Here is a 20,453-nt window from a genome sequence, read left to right as displayed (position 1 = left end):
ATATGAAGATCTTCCTTTTTAAAAAATCTACTTCAGTTTCTTAAAGTAGCAGGACATTAGAGAAACGGGAGCCGGGATGTCTTGTCTAATGTGCTTTGTTTCTGTATTATTTTGTTTCTTTTTTTCCCCCTAGAGATAAGAGAGATTCCACCAATTTCGGGAGATTGGAGTTATGAGAAGAAGTTTCAAATAATCAGATTGTTTGCTTCTGGAAGATAGAGAAAAGAAATTGGGATGGATGATTCCTGAAATTTCTTATTCAGTATTTCCACGTATATAGTTCGGCCTATCTAGTCCTAGTATGATCTTTTGAATGTAACTAAAATACTGGTTTTTGGAAATGTTCACGTCAGATCATAAAATCTGGGTTATATGATGCCCAGAGGGATACGCACTGGGAGACAGAGTGATTACTCTAAACGGAGCTTGCATCTGCTGGCTTTTCACCAAGTGTGCCTCGTACTTTTCTAAGGGTGCTATATGCATTGCCTTGTTTCACTTCATTACAGGTTTAGGAAGTAGAGACTGTTTATTTACTGTATTTTACAGATGAGCTAAATGAGGTTCAGACATGTGAGGTAATTCTGCCAGTGTCACCAGCCTGTGAATGAGAGGACTGAACCAGAACTTAGATTTGACCCTAAAGTCTATTGAAGGAGCTGTTATCTCCATTTTGGAAATGAGTGCATCAGAGATGTTAAGTAACTTGGCCTAGAGATAAATAACAGTAACTAACAGTGGTGTCAGGATCTGAATGCATGTCTGCTTTTCTCTAAAACTTATGGTTTTAACTATCTTAAATTCTAAGATACTGTTGAGCATTAAGGCATGCAGTAGGAGAACATAGCACATTGAGAATATTAGGATTTTTCAGAAATTAGGTTGAGCGCTATTACAAACCTCATTATATTTATTTATCTCTGCTGGGTCTTAGTTGTCGCACACAGAATCTTTTTAGTTGCAGCGTGAGGATTGTGCACTAATTACTATATAGAGCTGAAGTGAAGTGAAGTGCGGGTCACTCAGTCGTGTCCGACTCTTTTCGGACCCCACTTCACTTCAACTGTCTATGGTAATTAGTTCCCTGACCAGGGATTGAACCCAGGGCCCCTGCATTGGGGATGCAGCATCTTAACCTCTGAAAGATAAGCCCCATTATAAATCAGGTCTTAAAGACTAAGGTTTTGTGCCACATTGCTACACTAAGGAAGAAGGACCTAAACAGCGGTGATAACTTGGCATAGAGTGAATGAGAACCTCTGAGGGCAGGAAAGGGACTTAAAAAAATATGGTGTCTGTGGGAGATGCCTTTATTGATTTATTGAGTGCATTTGGCTGCTGTGCTTCCAGTCTCAGTTGCAATTCCCACATGGAGGCTGTTCCCACCCTTCCTGTGTCCCTTGAGTTTAGCAGGCACTTCCTGTCCTATTGGAAATGAAAGTTAGAGATTGGGGGTGTGGTGTGTACGTATTTACTCTGCAGAATGTTGGTACCGTTTGTCCCTTTATTATAGCAAAAAGGTGACAGGAGAACTAGAATAGAGACTGGGACTTCATCTCAGGGAGGGTTTGGTCTTAATGTTTGTTGTGGCAAAGCAGACAGGTTAATTTATTTCTTAGAATATCCACTATGACAGTGAGGGGGCCTTAAGAAGGGATTTGAAGGCTTTCATCCTATATCCCTGTTCCACTTGGACTAGATTGGTAAATTACTGGATAGCGTTCTTAAATTTTTGGTTTCCTACAAGTTTATTTGATTGTTAAGTCACCTTCTACAGCACATTCCTTTGGTACTGTTAGAGGTAAGTGTTGCAAGTGTGTCAAATTTTTGACTCTTAAGTTAATGTTCCTTTCCTCCTAAGATCTTTGTATTTTTCTTCTCTGTGAAGTATGTCTTTTTTTTTTTTTTTGAAGTATGTGTTTATTTAAAATATTTATTTATTTATTTTTCTGCAGTTTAGAGACAGCTTGAAGCAAGCATCCCAACTCTGTGAACTTCAGCTCGGGCATAAACTTCAGATTGGGTGAGTAATCGTTTCAGTTTCATGGACCTTGAAGCTCGGAATAGTGGGATGAAGATTCATATAAGGTAGCTAACAATTGTCAAAGAAATCACCAGGCAATTATGTCTCAGTAAAGCTGGGGAAAAGAATAAAGAAAGCAGTAAGCATCAAGTTTCATGACATGGTCCAGTTTGAAAAATCCTTTTTGAAGTCACACCTGGGGGAATCTGAAAGGATTAAGAAGCATCAGCCCATTAGCGTGACCCAAGAGGAATAAAACTGTCCGAAGGTCTGAAACTAGTTATTTCCCATCCTCTGTTTTGCTTGTCTCTGCTCTTAGGTGAGCTTTTTGTTTGTTGTTCTGTGTGTTAAGCTCGCTGTAAATACAAAGGGGGATGGGGGGCGGGGGCACTGAGCTTGTCTTCTTCACATGTTGTCCAGGCAGTGTCCCTTTAAAATCAAGCTTGGAATCCTACAGCTGAGATCTAAGGAGAAAATGTCCTCTTTTTTTCCATGAGAATCTGAACTTGTACAAAATAAATAGGGAAGGGGATAGAGTTGAAAGAGGTAGACCTACAAACTTCTTTTTGGTCTAACTGCTCAGCCTATGAAAAATTAAAAAATAACATCTTGGGCATTAGGACCCAGTGGAAGAGCCTCACTCAGACTGGGGTTAACTTCTATCAGTGACGTGAACAAGCAGCCCTGGCTCATTCTTCACTCCCCCCTCCTCCCTTCTCCCTCTCCCTTCTCTTCCTCCCTCCCTCCCTCCTTCTCTCCCTTCTTTCCTCTCCCTTTCCCTCTCCCTCTTTCTCTCTTAGCTTCCTGACATTAAAGAGAAAATGCTGCTATCAGTGGCCTCCAGGCCTGGGATTTCGACTTTTGGCTATAACAAGAACAACAAGAAGGTAGGGAAAAGTGCTTTTTTGGAATTCAGCTACTTCCTTTTCTGGGGATCGGGGAGTGCCCTTGGCTTTAACATTCTCCTTAAGAGGGGAACAGGCTTCCTCCACTCTCAGCTCCTCTCTTTTTCCACCACTTTTTTTTTTTTCATCTTTTCTTACCTGGTTCTGAAGTTCCAGGAATTTACAGTCCCTTACCTGAGGCCTGAGAAGGCAGTGGAATTAAAAACAAATCAAGCTTTGGAAGTTCGGAGCTTTGTGAAGTTAGTTTGACTTCCTGCTGATGTATCCAGTTTTCATTGGGAAAATATGTCACCTCGAACCCTGGCCCCCAGCCTGCTCACTCCAAGGTTATTTCGTTGTTTTGATTAACTGTCTTCTCCTCCAGCCCACCTTCCTTCCTACCATTCCATCAGCGTTATCAGGTAGCTTGAATAGTCAGTGAAATCACAGCTTCATCTGAGCACTGAGTCTACTCTTGGCGCTTAGATGGAGACCCTCCTCCACCCAGCCTGCAGGCAAGCAGTTTTTAAGAGAAGACCTTGGGAATCAAGGCAGCAAGTTCTGGGCTTCTTTGGGGTCTGCTCCTCAGCTGGGGCCTCCTGCTCTGAGATCGCCAGGCTTAGCAGGGAGCTTTGAAGTCTTTGTGATTAACCCACAGCTGCCAGAGAGTTGTGCGATGCTTGGGCACAGGGGCAGTCTGGGGAGAAGTACACAGTGGTGCCCACAGTTGCCAAGGAGTATCCCGGGATTTTCTTGGCATTTCAGTGCACACAGTGCTGATGAGGAGGGACTTTATGCTGAAGCAGAGAGAACCTTTACCTCCGTCTTGATTTTCTAGCTGTTCTTTGTAGAAAAAAGGTGCCATGTATATTTTAGGATACTTTGCTCATTTGATGGATTGTTGGGGTGTGGGAAGGGGTTCTTGATACTTTCTTATACACCTAAGGAGACTGTTACAGGTGAACAAAGTATCTGATGAAGGCGCTGGGTACATGTTTGGAACGGAAACACCTGGTGTCAGTTTATATGGCATTCTTTCTGTCATTGCTTCCCCGGCGCTCAGACAGTAAAGGATCTGCCCGCAGTGCAGGAGACCAGAGTTTGATCCTTGGATCGGGAAGACCCCCTGGAGAAGGGGATGGCAACCCACTCCAGTGTTCTTGCCTGGAGAATCCCATGGACAGGGGAGCCTGCTGGGCTGCAGTCCATTGGGTGGCAAAGCATCGGACACGACTGAGCGGCTGACACACACACACTCTATTATGTCCTTAAGAAATATGGGTTCTTGTGTTATCAATTTTACATAACACATAAGTCAATAGGATTTTGACAGAGGGATAGCTCATCTGTCTTTATTCCCTGTGTAGTACTGTATAAAAGTTTTCCTTCCTAATTTTTTCCCTCCAGGTCTCTCAGATTACCCATTAAAATACAATAAAATGAATTCCAGAAATTGGTTTTTTCCTATTAGTACCCATGGATTTGATGCTATCTAAAATATTCTTGTTTCTTGGCTCTGTACTTCCTTTTCCCCTTGTTGTATAGGAGACATTTAACCAGCCTCTAAATCTAGGATATTGTAGGGCAGGGGTCCCTAACCTCTGGGATCTAATGTCTGATGTCCTGAGGTGGAGCTGATGCAAGAGTAATAGAAATAAACTGCACAATGAATGTAATGCTCCTGAAGCATCGGAAAACCATCCCTCTCCAATCTGTGGAAAAATTGTCTTCCACAAAACCAGGCCTTGGTGCCAAAAAGGTTGGGGATCACTGGTGTAGGGGCGAGGGTTATTATTGTGGATTGGGATTCAAATATCATCTCTCTTTCTGATAACTTGTAAGGTTTGAGAAGCGCATTAAGAAACCTGGGATGCGGTAGATCCGTAATTAGGGTACTTATCTAATGTTTTTTGGGTCTTACAGGTCAGTGTCATGATGACATCACTTTGTGACTATGACGCCTTGTGTATATATATATGTTTGTAGGTATTGGGCTTATTTAAATGAAGTGATGACTGTGTTACTGTTTGTCTTTTTGTTGGTATGTACAGCTCAATGTGTTCATTTTTTGAGAAGAATGTTTCGAGTGAATGTGATCATGTAATTTGGCTGTTTTATACCGAAGGTTAGTTTTTGAAATAAGTTGTTAGTTTTTAGTAATAAACATAAGACATATTTATTTTTAAAATTTAAGCATCAAGAGGTATATAAAACAAAAAATCTTCCCTTCGTGTCCTGAAGTTACTCACCTAAATCCCACCCGTTAAGGGAAGTAATTAGTAGCAGCTTGCTTTGTCTATTCTCCCAGACTTTTTTCAATGACGAGTTTTAATTTTGACAACCGCTTACTTGCCATTTCTATTAATAGCTAAGTTTGTCAGGTAGGACAAGTCTACGTAAAAAGTTTTGGAGATCTCTGGAACATTTAAAAAACTGAAATAAAATTCTAAATTTCTGAAAAGGTACACATTATAAATACCTGCTTTTCTTTTCCATCATTTTGTTGTACCAAAATCTGTAAGTAAACAGATTTGTAGAGATCCGTTTTCTTTAAGGAGAATTTTTATATCATAATTTACTGTAGTTGTCACTTCGGGTTAGTGGAATAAAAATAATTTCTTGAGTGAGCTCAGTTTGAAAAGATTTATTTGTGCAGCACTTTTGTAGCTTCATTAATTTTTATTTAATGTCTTTAAAAGTGGAATTGTTGGGGACTTTCCTGGCAGTGCAGTGGTGAGCACTCAGTGCGCTTACTGCCGTGGCCAGGGTTCAGACCCTGGTCAGGGAACTCAAATCCTGTAAGTCCTGCAATTCGGCAAAAAAAAAAAAAAAAGAGGATTGTTTTATTTTGAAACATACTTGTATATTTTATCAGAGAAGTTGTTTCCTGAGGAGCCAAGGACAATTACAGTTTTCTTATTCTTTCTTGGCTGTTGTAAATATGGGTATACAATCACCAAATGTATAATGCCTGATAAAGGCGTGACATTCTTTGTCAGGACGTAGTGTTGAATATCCATTCTCTTTCATGGAATTAAATAATCACAAGGGCTTCCCTGGTGGCTCAGTGGCAAAGTGTCTGCCTGCCAGTTCAGGAGACACTGGTTCGATCCCTGGGTCAGGAAGATCCCCTGGAGAAGGAAATGGCAACCCACTCCAGTATCCTTACCTGGAGAATTCTAAATCACAGAAAGGAGAAAATGTGAATTTCAAAGAGACGTTCTGAAAAATGATGGTATTAAAAAAAAATCTATCTTAATTATTCTTAGTTCTTAAAGAAAAAAAGAAAAGACTAAAGGTGAAAAGATCAGAGTTCTAAGGTCTCAGCACTTCCTTCAGCTTCTGAAAGATTTGTGTATAGGTGAGTCTGAAAGAGGAAGTGTTTGTGAGTAAAGGAATTTCAGACTCGTAAAGAGCCTAACCACGCCTTCCCTGACATCATCCTCTTGGCATGTGTTATTATAAGTTAACTCCTCAGAGCATCGACAACCATTCCCTTTGGAAAAAAAGAAAAGAGACTTTGTTTAACTTGGGACAGTTTGCCTTCCCTGACCTATTTTGCATAAATTTCTATTTCTTCTTGATCTTAACCTATTGAAGGCCATATTGGGGTGGGGAGTTGCAGGGAGTGGGGTGGGGTGGAGGAGCAGAGGCAGTGATGAGTAGAAGTGGCTGGTAGGCATTGCCAGACTTTCACTCTTTGAGAAGTTTGAGTCACCTGAAGTTTTTGGAAGAGTTTACTCAGGAGAGCAGACAGTGGGAAGTGACACTAGGCTTGTTTATACTTCTAACAGGGAGAGAGGGGATTTCAGTGTGTCTGCTGCATTTTCATCGAGTTTCCGTCAAATCAAATTCAGTAGAACTTTCATTTTTTAATTTTATTTTTTGGCCACACTGTGTGGCGTGTGGGATCCTAGTTTCCCCCACCAAGGATTGAACCTGTGCCCCTTGCAGTAGAAGCTCGGAGTCCGAACCAGGGGACTGCCAGAGAATTCCCTGGTGGAACTTTTAAAGTCCAACATCTCATGACCACTGGCAGCTAATAGTTGTGTTATCAGTAATAAAGTGAACTCAGTTGCTTACAGTTTACTGGTAATGTCTCTCCATTGACTCCCCCTGTTTTAGCTCTACTCTGCTAACTTAGGCTTCCCCTGTGGCTCAGAGGGTAAAGCGTCGGCCTGCAATGCGGGAGACCGGGCTTCGATCCCTGGGGTGGGAAGATCCCTGGAGAAGGAAATGGCACCCCACTCCAGTACTCTTGCCTGGAGAATCCCCATGGGCAGAGGAGCCGGCGGGCTACAGTCCACGGGATCGCAAAGAGCTGGACACGACTGAGCCACTTCACTTCACACTAACGTAGGCCCTTATCACCACAGTAGTAAACACACCGCAAGGTCTCCTGTTTCTTCACTCCCTACCCCTTGTCCCCAAGTAATTTTATACCTGTTACCAGAATAATCTTCCAACATTCCAACAGTATAGTGCTGAGCATTTCTTGTCTAGAAACCTTTGATGGGTGTATGTGTGTTCGTTGCTCGGTCATGTCTGACTCTCCTGACCCATGGGGTGTAGCCTGCCAGGCTTGTCCATCCATGGGATTCTCCAGGCAAGAACACTGGAGTGGGTTGCCATTTCCTTCTCCAGGGGATCCTCGTGACCCAGGGATCCAACCTGGGTCTCCTGCGTTGCTGGATGGGTATATATTACCTGCCAAACCAAGTCCGGATCCTTAGGCCCGTGCCCACTGGTTTCCTTCTCCTCCCCACCTCCCCTGCATGCTTTCATTACGCCGACTCTGCTTGAACCAGCTGTGTTATCTGCAGTTCTCTGGCAATACTCTTTGGTTGTTGGTATGCATTTCTAATCTCCTAAGAAAATATGCTGTAAGACAGAAAAATATAGAGAAGAAACAAGACAGGAGAAAATATAAATCAGAATAAGAAGTCAGGGACTTTCCCTGTGGACCAGTGGTTAAGGTCGTCATCTCCAGTGCAGGGGCACCAGCTTCAGATCCTGGTGAGAGAACTAAGATCCCACATGCCGTGCGTGTGCAGTGTGGCCAAAAAAAAGTCAGCTAGAATTAAAATGCAGATGCGCAAACCGTAGAGTTAATCCTGGAAGATGAAGAATGATGAAGAGTCATAACTTTATCAGTGGAGAGGTGGTTGGTGACTTTAACAAGCAAGGTCAGATTGGGGAGTAAAAGCAGGGTAGGGACTGGGTTGTTGAGTGAATGAAAGTAAGGAAGTATAGATGGTAAATGTAGACTGATCTTTTAAGAATTTTGATTAAGATGAAAGTGCAGGAAAAAAATTTAAAAACAGGCAAGATGTCTGAATAGATATTTCATCAAAGAAGATCTGCAAATAGCCATGAAAAGATGTCCAGCATCATTAGCCAACAAGGAAGTCAAAACCACAGTGAGATACCACTTCACACCCACGAGGATGGTTGTAGTCAAAAACACAGATAATAGCGTGGTGTAATTGTACCCTTATAACCTGCTGATAGGAATGTAAAACGGTGCAGCTGCTTTGAAAAACATTTTGGCAGTTCCTTAAAAGGTTAAACACGTTCCTAGGTATATACCCAAGGGAAATTAAAACATGATGTCCACACAAAAAGCCTGTGCATCAGTGTTCATAACAACACTATTCATTATAGCCAAAAAGTGGAAACAATCCATATATCCATCAACTGATGCATGGATAAGTAAAATACTCTGTTTACCCATACAGTGGAATTTTGGATTTTATTCAGTGATTAAAAAGCAGTAAGAGTACTGGGACTTCCCTGGAAGTCCACTGGTTAGGACAGAGGGCATGGGTTTGATCTCTGCTTGGGGAACTAAGATCCTACCTGCTGTGTGATGTGGCCAAAAAAAAAAAAAAGAAAAAGTAATAGGGTACTGATACAGTCTACAAAATGGATGAACCTTGAAAAAATTTTGTTAGTGAAAGAAGCCAGTCACGAAAGACCACATACATTTGGACCCTTGAACATCGCAGGGCTTGTAACACCAGCCCTGTGCAGTTGAAAATCCACATATAAGCTATATTTGATCCTTCGTATCCATGGCTCCTCCATATCCATAGTTCTGCATCCTTAGAGTAAACCAGTTGCAGAAAATCCACACATAAGTGGACCCGTGCAGTTAAAATCTGTGTTGTTCAAGGATCAGCTGTATTCGATGCTTCCATTTATATGAAGTGTCCAAAATAGGCAAATCCAGGGAGTTAGAAAGGAGATTAGCAGTTGCCTAGAGATGGAGTAGGAGAGTTCGGAGGGAAAGAAAAGTGACTGGTAATGGGCATTGGGAGAAGGCAATGGCAACCCACTCCATTACTCTTGCCTGGAAAATCCCGTGGGCGGAGGAGCCTGGTAGGCTGCAGTCCATGGGGTCGTGAAGAGTCGGACACGACTGAGCGACTTCACTTTCACTTTTCCCTTTTCATGCACTGGAGAAGGAAATGGAAACCCACTCCATTACTCTTGCCTGGAGAATCCCAGGGATGGGAGCCTGGTGGGCTGCTGTCTATGGGGTTGCACAGAGTCGGACATGACTGAAGTGACTTAGCAGCAGCAGTGGGTATTGGGTTTCATTTTGGAGTAATGAAAATGTTCTAAAATTGATTATAGTGATCCAAATACCATTGAAATTATGTTTTAAATGGGTTAATTACATGGTATGTAAATTACATCTTAATAAAGTTATTTTTATTTTTTAATATTTATATTTTTTTATTTGGTTGTGCTGGGTCTTAGTTCTGAAATGTAGGATCTAGTTCCCTGGCTCGGGATCAAACCCGAGCCCCCTGCATTGGGAGCGTGGAGTCTTAGCCACTGGGCCACCAGAGAAGCCCAGAGTTACTATTTTGAAAAGACGGGGAGCAGAGAATGAGATACAGGCTGGAAGAGGGTGGTAGTGTGGGGAGAATTTTCTCAAAGATGGGAGATAAGAAGCCAAAAGGAAAAAAGGTTCGTGATGAGTTACTTGACACTTTCCAGACATGTGTGTGTGTTCACAGTCCCTCACGTCCTCTGATTCTCTTGTCTTTGTGCTCCATGTAGTATCAGCTTCTGGTACTTTGTTGCTGTTGTTCCTTCCTTTTGGAATGGCCTTACTGTTTGTTTGTTCATTGACTCACATTCATTAAATAGCTCCAGAATGTGCTAGGACCTATGTAAATAGACTGTTATTCTAAGCATTATATATACTAGCTGTCTCCAGTTTATTTCCTTCCATTACTTCTCTTTTATTATCTTTAATATATTATTTAATAACACCAAAGATTACATGTAACTATAAAGCATATCATGTACAGATATGAAAGTTGAACTCTAAAGAAAGCTGAGCACCAAACTGATGCTTTTGAACTGTGGTGTTGGGGAAGACTCTTGAGAGTCTCTTGGACTGCAAGAAGATCCAACTGGTCCATCCTAAAGGAAATCAGTCCTGAATTTTCATTGGAAGGACTGATGTTGAAGCTTAAACTCCAGTACTTTGGCCACCTGATGCAAAGAACTGACTCATTGAAAAAGACCCTGATGCTGGGAAAGATTGAAGGCGGGAGGAGAAGGGGATGCAGAGGATGAGATGGTTGGATGGCATCGCTGATGCGATGGACATGAGTTTGAGCAGGCTCTGGGAGTTGGTGATGGACAGGGGAGCCTGGCGTGCTGTGGTCCGTGGGGTCGCAGAGAGTCAGACACGACTGAGCGACTGAACTGAAACTGATGGAGCACAATAATGAGAGGAACACCTGCGGGCTTCCCCGGAGACGTGGGTTTGATCCCTAACCCAGGAAGATCCCATGTGCCACAACCACTAAGCCTGTGCTCTTGAGCCCACGAGCTGCAGCTCCTTAAGTCCACACAGCCTGGAGCCTGCGCTCCACCGCAGGAGGGATGAGAGCTCGCGCGCTGCCGGGGCTCGAGAGCAGAGCCCGCTCGCCGCAGCCGGAGAGGCCCTGGCAGCGGCAGAGACCCAGCACGGCCAGAAGTAAAGACAGTCGCTACAAAGAGGCACCCCTGTAAACCTGTCTGCCGGCTTAAGAACCAGAAGCATTGCCTGTAAATTACATGTACTTAGGAGTGTTTCCCCATCCCACCGCCTACCTCCCTTCTAAAGGTAAACTGCTCTTTAATTTTATATCTGTCATTCTGTTGCTTTTTAAAAATATAATTTAAAACCATGTTTAATTCACTTTTTTTACATTGTTCTAAGTGCTTTACATACATAATTATATCCTCATGACAGTTGCATTATTATTTTCCCTGTTTCACAGATGAGAACAAATGAACTACAGAGAGCTTAATAATCTTGTCACTAGTGAATGGCCCAGCCGGGGTTTGAACTCAGATCGTTGGCTCCTGATCTGTGCTGTCAGCCACTGCTTTATTGTTTTATGGCAACACAGCCTTCTGTTGGTTTGTCTCCATTCAGTATTACACCTTCATGGTTCATTCATGTTGTATATTTTACTCATTTTTTCTTGTATAATATTTCATTTTGTGAATATACCATAATTTATCCATTCTTCCACCAGTGAGCGTTTGGGCTGTTCCAGGCTTGTTTGCTTTTGCTGTTCCTAACATAAGCTGCTCAGAATATTATCATATATGTGGCACAGTTGTGTAAAAATTTCTTTGGAGTTTATACGTAGGAGTGGGGTTGTGGAGTATAGTTTGTGAATGTTGACCTTTAAGAGATGATGCTGGAGAATTCCCTGGTGGTCCAGTGGTTATGACTGCAGGGGGCATGGCTTGGATCCTTAGTGGAGGAACTAAGAGCCGGCATGCCCCATCGTGTGGCCAAAAAAATTAAAATACATGTGTGTGTTCAATCGTGTCTGACTCTGAGACCCCATGGACTGTAGCCCGCCAGGCTTCTCTGTCTGTGGAACTTTCCAGGCAAGAACACTGGAGTGGGTTGCCATTTCCTTTTCCAGGGGATCGTCCTGACCCAGGGATAGAACCCGTGTCTCTTCATCTTGTGCATTGGCAGGCAGATTCTTTATCACTGTGCCTCCTTGGAAACCCCAGTTTAAAAAGAGGCAATGCTAAATTGCTTTTAAGTCTACTGCTGTTGTCTCCATTAGCAATATAAAATTTACTGTGGATTCACAGCCTCCCTACTTATTGCAAATGTCATACCCCTCTCAGTCTCTCTTAAATGCAATCTAGACTTTTATTCCCAACGCTCCACCAAAACTGCTCTTACAAAGGTCTGCAGTGACTTTTCATTTTCCTGAGTGGTCAGTTCATAACCCTCATCTTACTTAATCTGTTATCGACACTTGCCACGTTTGATCACACAATTGCATGAAACACTTTCCTCATTTGGTTTACAGACCACCATATCCTCCTATTTCTCCAGTGTCTGTGGCCTTTTCCCTGCAGGCTGCTTTGCTGGTTCCTCCTAATTTTCCTGATCTCTGAACGTTGGGAGATCCCCAGGGCTCAGTTCTTTTCTATCTACACTTCTCCATTCGTTATTTTATTGAGTCTCATAGGTTTAAATATTATCCATATCTAATGGAAAATCTGAAAAAGACTGTGTGCATACATACATATGTAACAGCCCCAGGTGGCTCAGTGGGTAGTGAATCTGACCAGTAGTACAGGAAATGTGGGTTTGATTCCTGCGTCAGGAAGATCCCCTAGAGGAGGGCATGGCTTCCCACTCCAGTATTCTTGCCTGGAGAATCCCATGGACAGAGGGGCCTGGTGGGCTGTAGTCCATGGGATCACAAAGAGTTGGACACGACTGAAGCGACTTAAACACAAACTGAATCCCTTTGCTGTGTACCTAACTCTACCACAACACTGTAAATCATCTGTCCTTAGGTTAAAAAAGAAAATCACCCATAGGATGACAAATCTCAAATTAGATTTCAACCTGGACTGCCCTTCTGCAATCCAGACTCGTATTCTAACATCACATCTCCATTTAGATGTTTATCAGACATTTCAAATTCAACATGTTTAAAGCAGAGCTCCTGCCTGCTTTCTTCCTCCTTACTCTGCGGCAGCCATCCTTCTCACTGTCTTCTCCATCTAAGTAAATGTAAATTTACTGTAAATTTCATTTTTCCAGATGTTGAAACCAAACTTCTTGACTAATCCATGACTGTTCTCTTTCTCCTACAGCCCCATATCTAATAACATAATATACTAGTACCTACTTTATTGGACTCCTAGTAATTAATGCCTGCTACATAGTAAATGATCATTAAAATTACCCATGGAAGATATGATTCCATTCTTTTTCTTCCTGTATGCATATAAACAAGCTTATAGTTTCTTTCACCTTAAAACAAAACACTGGAAAACCTGCTTGATCCCATGTCTCCTGCCAGTTACTGCCCCATTTTTCTGATCCCTTTTACAGTCCACCTTCTTGAAAAAGTAGTTCCTCTAGAATCCCTGCTTCATTACATCCCACTCTTTTTTCTCAATATTTGCTCTTTTTATTTTTTAACCGTAAAATACGTATAACAGGATTTGCCGTCCGATCCGTTTTAAGTGCGCAGTGTGATAGTGTTGAGCACGATGCAGTTACGTTCTGCAGCCAGTCTCGAGCAGAACTCTTCATCTTGCAAAACTGAAACTGCCCCATCAAACCGCTCCCCCACTCTCCCCCCCAGACTATTGGCCACCACTGTTCTACTGTCTGTCTTTTATGAGTTCTCTAAGTCATGTAAATGTAGTCATACAGTATTTGTCTTTTTGTGATTGACTTATATAACTTAGCATAATGTCCTCAGAGTTCATCCGTGTTGTAACATATCAAGATTTCCTTGCTTTTTAAGGCTGAATAATATTAAACTGAATGTACATACCGCATTTTGTGTATCCATTCATCTGTGAGACATTCTTGAGTTACTTCCTTCTTTTCGTTATTGTTAATAGTGTTTCTGTGAACGTTGGTGTATAAATATCTCTTCAGACTCTGCTTTCAGTTCTCTTGGGTACATTCCCAGAATTGGGATTGCTGGATCATATGGTAATTCTATTTTTAATTTTTTGAGGAGTTACCATATTATTTTCCTTAGCGGCTATACCATTTTATGTTCCTACCGGTAGTGCGCGAGTTCTGATTTCTCTGAATCCTTGCCAACACTTACTTTCCATTTTTTTGATAGTAGCCATCCTAATGGGTGTGAGAAAGTATTTCAGTATAATTTTGATTTGTATTTGTTTAATGATTAGTGATGTTGATCATCTTTTCACGTGCTTATTGGTCATTTGTATATTTTCTTTGGAGAAATACTGAACTCCTTTTCCCATTTTTAAAGTGGGATTTTTTTGTTATTGAGTTTTAGGGGTTCTTTATATATTTTGGATATTAATACCTTGTCAGGTATATGATTTGCAAATATTTCTTTTTCAGGAAGTGAAGTTTTATAAACAAGTTCTACAATGAAAAGAAAAAAGCATCTTGATGCATAAAAGTTTTGTGAAAGTTTTAAAAAGATTTTAAAGGGTTTTGAAGTTTAACTTTATTTGTTTACTTTTGGCTGTGCTGGGTCTTTGTTGCTCAGGCTCCCCTCTAGCTGTGGTGAGCGGGGTCTGCTCTTCAGTCGCAGCGCACAGGCTTCTCATTGCAGAGCCTTCTCTTGCTGCGGAGCGCGGGCTCTAGACAAGCAGGCGTCAGCAGTTGTGGCTTCCCGGCTCCATAGCACAGGCTCAGTAGTTGTGGCTAGCAGGCTTAGTTGCTCCTTGGCGTGTGGGGTCTTCTTGGCCCAGGGATCAAATCCGTGTCTCCTCCATTGGCAGGCAGATTCTTCACCACTGAGCCACGGGGGAAGTCCTAAAATTTTTAAATCAGAAAGTGTTTAAGACTGCGTGGGTGCTAAGCTGCATCAGTCATGTGTGACTCTGCGACCTATGGACCAACTGCAGCCTGTCAGGCTCCTCCTCCAGGCATGAATACTGGAGTGAGCTGCCAGGCCCTTCTCCAGGGGATATTTCCCATCCAGGGATTGAACCCACATCTCTTACATTTCCTTCATTGGGTTCTTTACCTTTAGTGCCACCTGGGAAGCCCCATTTAAGACTAAATTCTTTCAAGTGTTCAAACAAAAGGAAAAGCCGCCTATTCAGTCTCAATAATAAAATGTGTCCTTGGGGCTTCCCTAGTGGTCCAGTGGTTAAGAATTCACTTTGCATGGAGAAGGAAATGGTAGCCCACTCCAGTATTCTTGCCTGGAAAAGTCCATGGACAGAGGAGTCTGGCGGGCTGAAGTCCATGGGATTACACGACTGAGCACGTGTGCACGAGGGTGGAGGGAGATGGGTTGGTAGCAATAAAGTGGTAGAACCTAAAAAAAAAAAAGAATCCACTTTGCAGCGCAAGGAACAGTGGTTGGATCCCTGGTCCAGGAAGATAGCACATGCTGTGGGGCAAACGAGTCCGCCCGCCACAGCTCCGGAAGCCCACTCGCTTGGAGCCCACGCTCTGAAACATGAGGGGCCACCGCGGCTAGAGCAAGCCTGCTGGCAGCAGCGAAGACCCCGCGCGGCCAAAGATAAATGAGTGTGAAGAGAGACTTGGTCTTGGTGGGTGATCCTTTTAACGTGCTGTGAATTTGTTTTGGTGTTTATTAAGAATTTTTGCATATATACTTGTCATGGATGTTGGCCTGTTGTTTTCTTGTAATGTATGCATCTGGCTTTGGTATCAGGGTAATGTTGGTCTCATGAACTGAGTCTGGGAGTGTTCCCTTCTATTGAGTTTTTTGGAAGAGTTTGAGAATTGGTGTTAATTCTTTGAATGTTTGGTAGAATTCACTTGTGAGGTCATCTAGTCCTGGAGATTGTCAGTCTCCTTACTAGTCTGTTCAGGTTTTCTGTATTTTTTAATACTAAGACTTGGTAGATCATACATTTCTAGGAATTTATTCATTGCTTCTAGGTTGTCCAATTTGATGGTATATGATTGTTCATAGTAGTGTCTTATGATCCTCTGTGTTTTTGTGATATCTCCTCTTTTGTTTTTAATTTTATTTCTTTGAGTCTTTTCTTCCTTTGTAAGTCTAGCTAAAGGCTTGTCAATTTTATCTTTTTTTAAAAAAACTAATGTTTAGTTTCCCATTGTCTTTCCATTCCTGATTTTATTTATTTTTGCTCTGATCTTTGTTATCTCCCTCTTTCTTCTAACTTTGGGCTTAATATGTCCTTCTTTTTCTTGAGGTAGTTTGACTTTTTTTTTCTTCTTAACATGTGCATTAACTTCCCTCTGTGCTCTATATTTGCTGCATCCCATGAGTTTTTGTATGTTGTGTTTCTATTTTTGTTTCAAGATTTTTTTTTTTTTTTACTTTATCTCTGACCCATTGGTTGTTCAGGGGTGTGTTTAATTTCCACACATTCGTGAATTTTCCAGTTTTCCTTCTGTTATTTATTTCTAGTTTATACCGTATTGGTCAGAAAAGCTACTTGGTATAGTTACAATATTTTTAAATTTACTGAGACTTTTTGTGACCTCATATGCTCTATCCTGGAGAATGTTCCAGGTGCACTTGAAAAGATGTAATCTATTATTTTTAGATGGAAGACTATTAGGTTAGGTTATTTGATCTAAAGTGTAGTTCAAGTCTATTGTTTCTATATTGATTTTCTGTCTGGGTGATCTGTTCATTATTGAAAGTGGGGTATTGAAATCCTCTGCTATTATTGTACTATCTGTTTCTCCCCTCAGATCTGTTAACATTTGCTTAATATTTTAGGTGCTCTGGTGTTTAGGTCCTCTTAATATTTTCAGTTTAGTCCAGTTGCTCAGTCGTGTCTGACTCTTTGCGACTCCATGGACTGTAGCACGCCAGGCTTCCCTGTCCATCACCAATTCCCAGAGTTTGCTCAAACTAATGTCCATCGAGTCAGTGATGCCATGCAACCATCTCATCCTCTGTCCTTCCCTTCTTCTCCTGTCTTCAGTCTTTCCCAACATCAGGATCTTTTCCAGTGAGTCGGTTCTTTGCATCAGGTGGCCAAGGTATTGGAGCTTCAGCATGAACCCTTCCAGTGCTGTGAATCCTCCTGATGGACTGACCCTCTTATCATCATACAGTGACTTTCTTTGTCTCTTGTTACAGTTTTTGACTTTTCCCCTGATGTAAGTGTAGTCACCCTTGCTTTATTTTGGTTCCATGTGTATGGGATGTCTTCCCAGCCCTTCATTTTGTTCATTTTGTTCTCACGTGTGTCCCTGTAGCAGAGTCTTTGTCGGCAGCATAGACATTAGGCTTTTTTTTTTAACCTGTTCAGCCACTCTTCACTCTTGCCTTTTGACTAGATAATTTAATCTATTTACATTTAAAGTGATTATAACTCCGTAAGGACTTGCGGCAACCCACTGCAGTGTACTCACCTGGGAAATCCCATGGGTGGAGCGGCCTGGTGGGCTACAGTCCGTGAGGTTGCAAACAGTTGGCCGCGACTGAGCGACTCACACACACCAAGGGCTCACTGTTGCCATCTTGTTAATTGTCCTCTGACTATCCGTAGTTCTTTCTTCCTCTCGTCTCTTACTGTCTTATTTTGAAATTGATGATTTTTGATTCCCTTCTCTTTGTCTCATGTGTATCTATTATAGGTTTTTGTCTTGTTACCGTCAGGCTCACCTGAAACACGTTAGGAGTGTGACAATCTATTTTTAAGCTGATGACAACTCCACTTTGATTGCGGACAGAACCTGCCCTTTCACCTCCCCCCCGTTTTGTGTTTTTCATGTCACAGTTTGCATCCTTTTATATTGTGTATCTGTTAAAAAATTATTGTAGCTATAGGTATTGTAATACTTTTGTCCTTTAACTTTCATACTAGAGTTTAGTGGTTAATATTATGATACTAGAGTATTCTGAATCTATGTTAACCTTTATCAGTGTGTTGTGTATTTTCAGGTTATTAGTTAATGTCCTTTCTTTGCAGATTGAAGAATTCTTTTCAGCATTTCTTGTTAAGGCAGGTTAAGTGGTGGTGAACTCTCAACTTTTGTTAGGGAAAGTCTTTATTTCACCTTCACCTCTGAAGGACAACTTTGTTGCGTAAAGTATTTCTTGTTTTGCATTTTTTTTTCTTTCAACATTTTGAATATATCGTCCCATTCACTCTTGGCCTGCAATATCTCTGATGAGAAATCAACTCGTAGCCTTATGGAGACTCTCCTGTATGAGAGACATTTTTTTTCTGACTTTAAAAAAAAAGTTTTTTTGTTCATGTATTTATTCTTTTGACTGCAGTGGGGGTGGTTGCTGCGCGTGGAGGTTGGTTACTCCGGCTGTGGCGCGTGGCCTTTCATTGCAGTGGCTTCTCGCTGCAGAGCATGGCCTCTAGGCTCTGCAGGTCTCAGCAGTTACGGCGCGTGGGCCTAGTTGCCGTGTGGCATGTGGGATGGTTTTTCTGTAATACATCTTGGAGAAGGTCATTTTGGATTGACGTTTTGAAGTGAGCTTTTAGCTTAATGAACCTGGATGTCCACATCTCTCCCCACATTTGAGAAGTTCTCAGCCATTATTTTTTGAATAAGCTTTCTAACCCTTTCTCCCTCTCTTCTTCTGTGACTCATGGTATGTAGATTGTTTCTGTTAATGTGCCCTATAAGTCCCATAGGCTTTCTTCATTCCTCTTCGTTCTGGCTTTGCTGTTTCCTTCTGGCTGGATAATTTCAGATGATCTCTCTTCAGGCTCACTGATTCTTTCTTCTGCTTGGTCTGGTCCGTAGCACTTTTAAGTGGTTTTTTGGCTGTCTTTTATCTTGCATAGCCTCTTATCTTGCTAGAGTTGACCATTCCCCATTTCTTGAGTCGCTGTGTTTTGTTGCTTCTGCTAACACCACCTTCTTGGGTCTTGCCCTTTCCTCCTCGTCTTCTGACCTTCTTGTCAATTACCCTGCTCAGCTTCTGAGTATTTCTAGTTCTTTAGGCTTTCTTGCCCTCTCTCTAGATATACCTTCTTCCTAAATTTCACTTATTCCTATGCTAATACGTTTACTGATAATTACTAGACCAGACTTCTCTGTGTATCCAACTTCTTAATTGGTATTTTTTCCTAGAGGTCTCAGAAGTTACTAAAATTAATGTATTCAAAATGTAATGATTGCTTTGTAGTTCTCAAGTCGGCTCTGCCCCCCATCTCTATAGTAGTAGTGAACGATACCACCATCCATCCAGTTACTCAAGCTAGACACTATACTTTCCCACATCTAATTTATTATGTAAGTAAAACCTTAGATTCTACCTGTAAACTGAGTCTCAAAGGTTTGCATTTCTGTTCATCTTTATAGCCGTCTCTCCAATTATAGGCTGTATTGTCTCTGGTTTGGACTATTACAGTGACCTCCTAATTGAGCTTGCCACTTCAACTCCTGTCTTATTCTTGTTTATTCTTCCCATAGTAGCCAGAGTAGTATTTTGAAAACCTACGTCAGATCTTATAACTTCTCTCTTACGTAAAATTATTCACTGTCTATAGGGTTGAATGAAAGCCAAACCCTTTAAGACAGCCTGAAAGTTTGTACCTGCACCTTTGTCCTTCTCTACCCAAGTGTCACTGGCCTTCTGTTTCTTTCAGATTCAGTTGAAAATCTCACTTTGTGTCTTTTGTGCATTTCTCTTTCTGGAATGATCTTTTATTTCATTCTCTGAATGACTGATTTCTGCTTATCCTTAAAGTCTCACTTAAATGTCACCTTTCCAACGATAATAACTAAAGTAAGTCACAGCCTTCAGATCTTTTTTTTTCCCTAGCCCATTTTTCACACTTGGTAATTATACAGTTACTTTGTGATTATTTGATTAATGGCTATATCTCTGCTAGATGCTGAATTCCGTTAGCACCAAGACCATCTTAAATCTTCGTCTCTAGATCATCTTTAAGTCAGCGTTTTGTTCTTGGTACCTGACATAGTGCCTGGTACTCTAACGTGGGCATTAAGTATTCATTGAACGCATGAATGTGAGCTCCTTTCATATTTCAAGCACTCTTAAGAACTTCTGTTGTTGTTCAGTCTCTCAGCTGTGGCTCTTTGCAACCCCGTGGACTGCAGCACGCCAGGCTTCGCTGCCCTTCAGCATCTCCCGGAGCCTGCTCAGACTCACGGCGACGCCTTGCAGCCGTCTCGTCCTCTGCCGTCCCTTCTCCTGCCTTCAGTCCTCCGCAGCATCAGGGTCTTTTCTGATGAGTCGGCTCGTCTCATCAGGTGGCCAAAGTATTGGAGTGTCAGCTTCACCATCAGTCCTTCTAATGAATATTCCGGGTCGATTTCCTTTAGGACTGACTGGTTTGATCTCCTTGCAGTCCAAGGGACTCCTAAGAGTCTTTTCCAACACCACAGTTCGAAAGCATCAATTTTTTGGCACTCAGCCTTCTTTATAGTCCGACTCTCATAGCCATACATGACTACTGGAAAAATCATAGCTTTGACTAGATGGACCTTTGTTGGCAAAGTGATGTCTCTGCTTTTTAATACACTGTCTAGGTTTGTCACAGCTTTTCTTCCAAGGAGCAAGTGTCTTTTAATTTCATGGCTGCACCTCATTTTA

At 41.9% G+C, this 20,453-nt stretch overlaps 1 protein-coding gene across 7 annotated transcripts in view; it reads left to right on the top strand.

Moving 5' to 3' along the window:
* RBMS2 (RNA binding motif single stranded interacting protein 2) overlaps positions 1–20,453 on the top strand; it is a 93,361-nt gene that overhangs the window by 27,503 nt on the left and 45,405 nt on the right. For 3 of the 7 annotated variants that reach the window (XM_070454779.1, XM_070454777.1, XM_020884115.2), the window contains 2 exons: positions 134–2,023; positions 2,824–2,910. In XM_070454779.1, coding sequence (XP_070310880.1) covers positions 2,845–2,910 — 66 coding nt within the window. In that variant the 5' untranslated portion in view covers positions 134–2,023; positions 2,824–2,844. The remainder of the gene's footprint in view (positions 1–133; positions 2,024–2,823; positions 2,911–20,453) is intronic. The other 4 variants (XM_070454780.1, XM_070454778.1, XM_070454783.1 and 1 more) reach the window with 4 other exon arrangements.

Source organism: Odocoileus virginianus, chromosome 24 (genome assembly GCF_023699985.2).
Source record: "Odocoileus virginianus isolate 20LAN1187 ecotype Illinois chromosome 24, Ovbor_1.2, whole genome shotgun sequence".
Lineage (NCBI taxonomy): Eukaryota > Metazoa > Chordata > Mammalia > Artiodactyla > Cervidae > Odocoileus > Odocoileus virginianus.
This window is presented reverse-complemented; position numbering and strand designations above follow the sequence as displayed.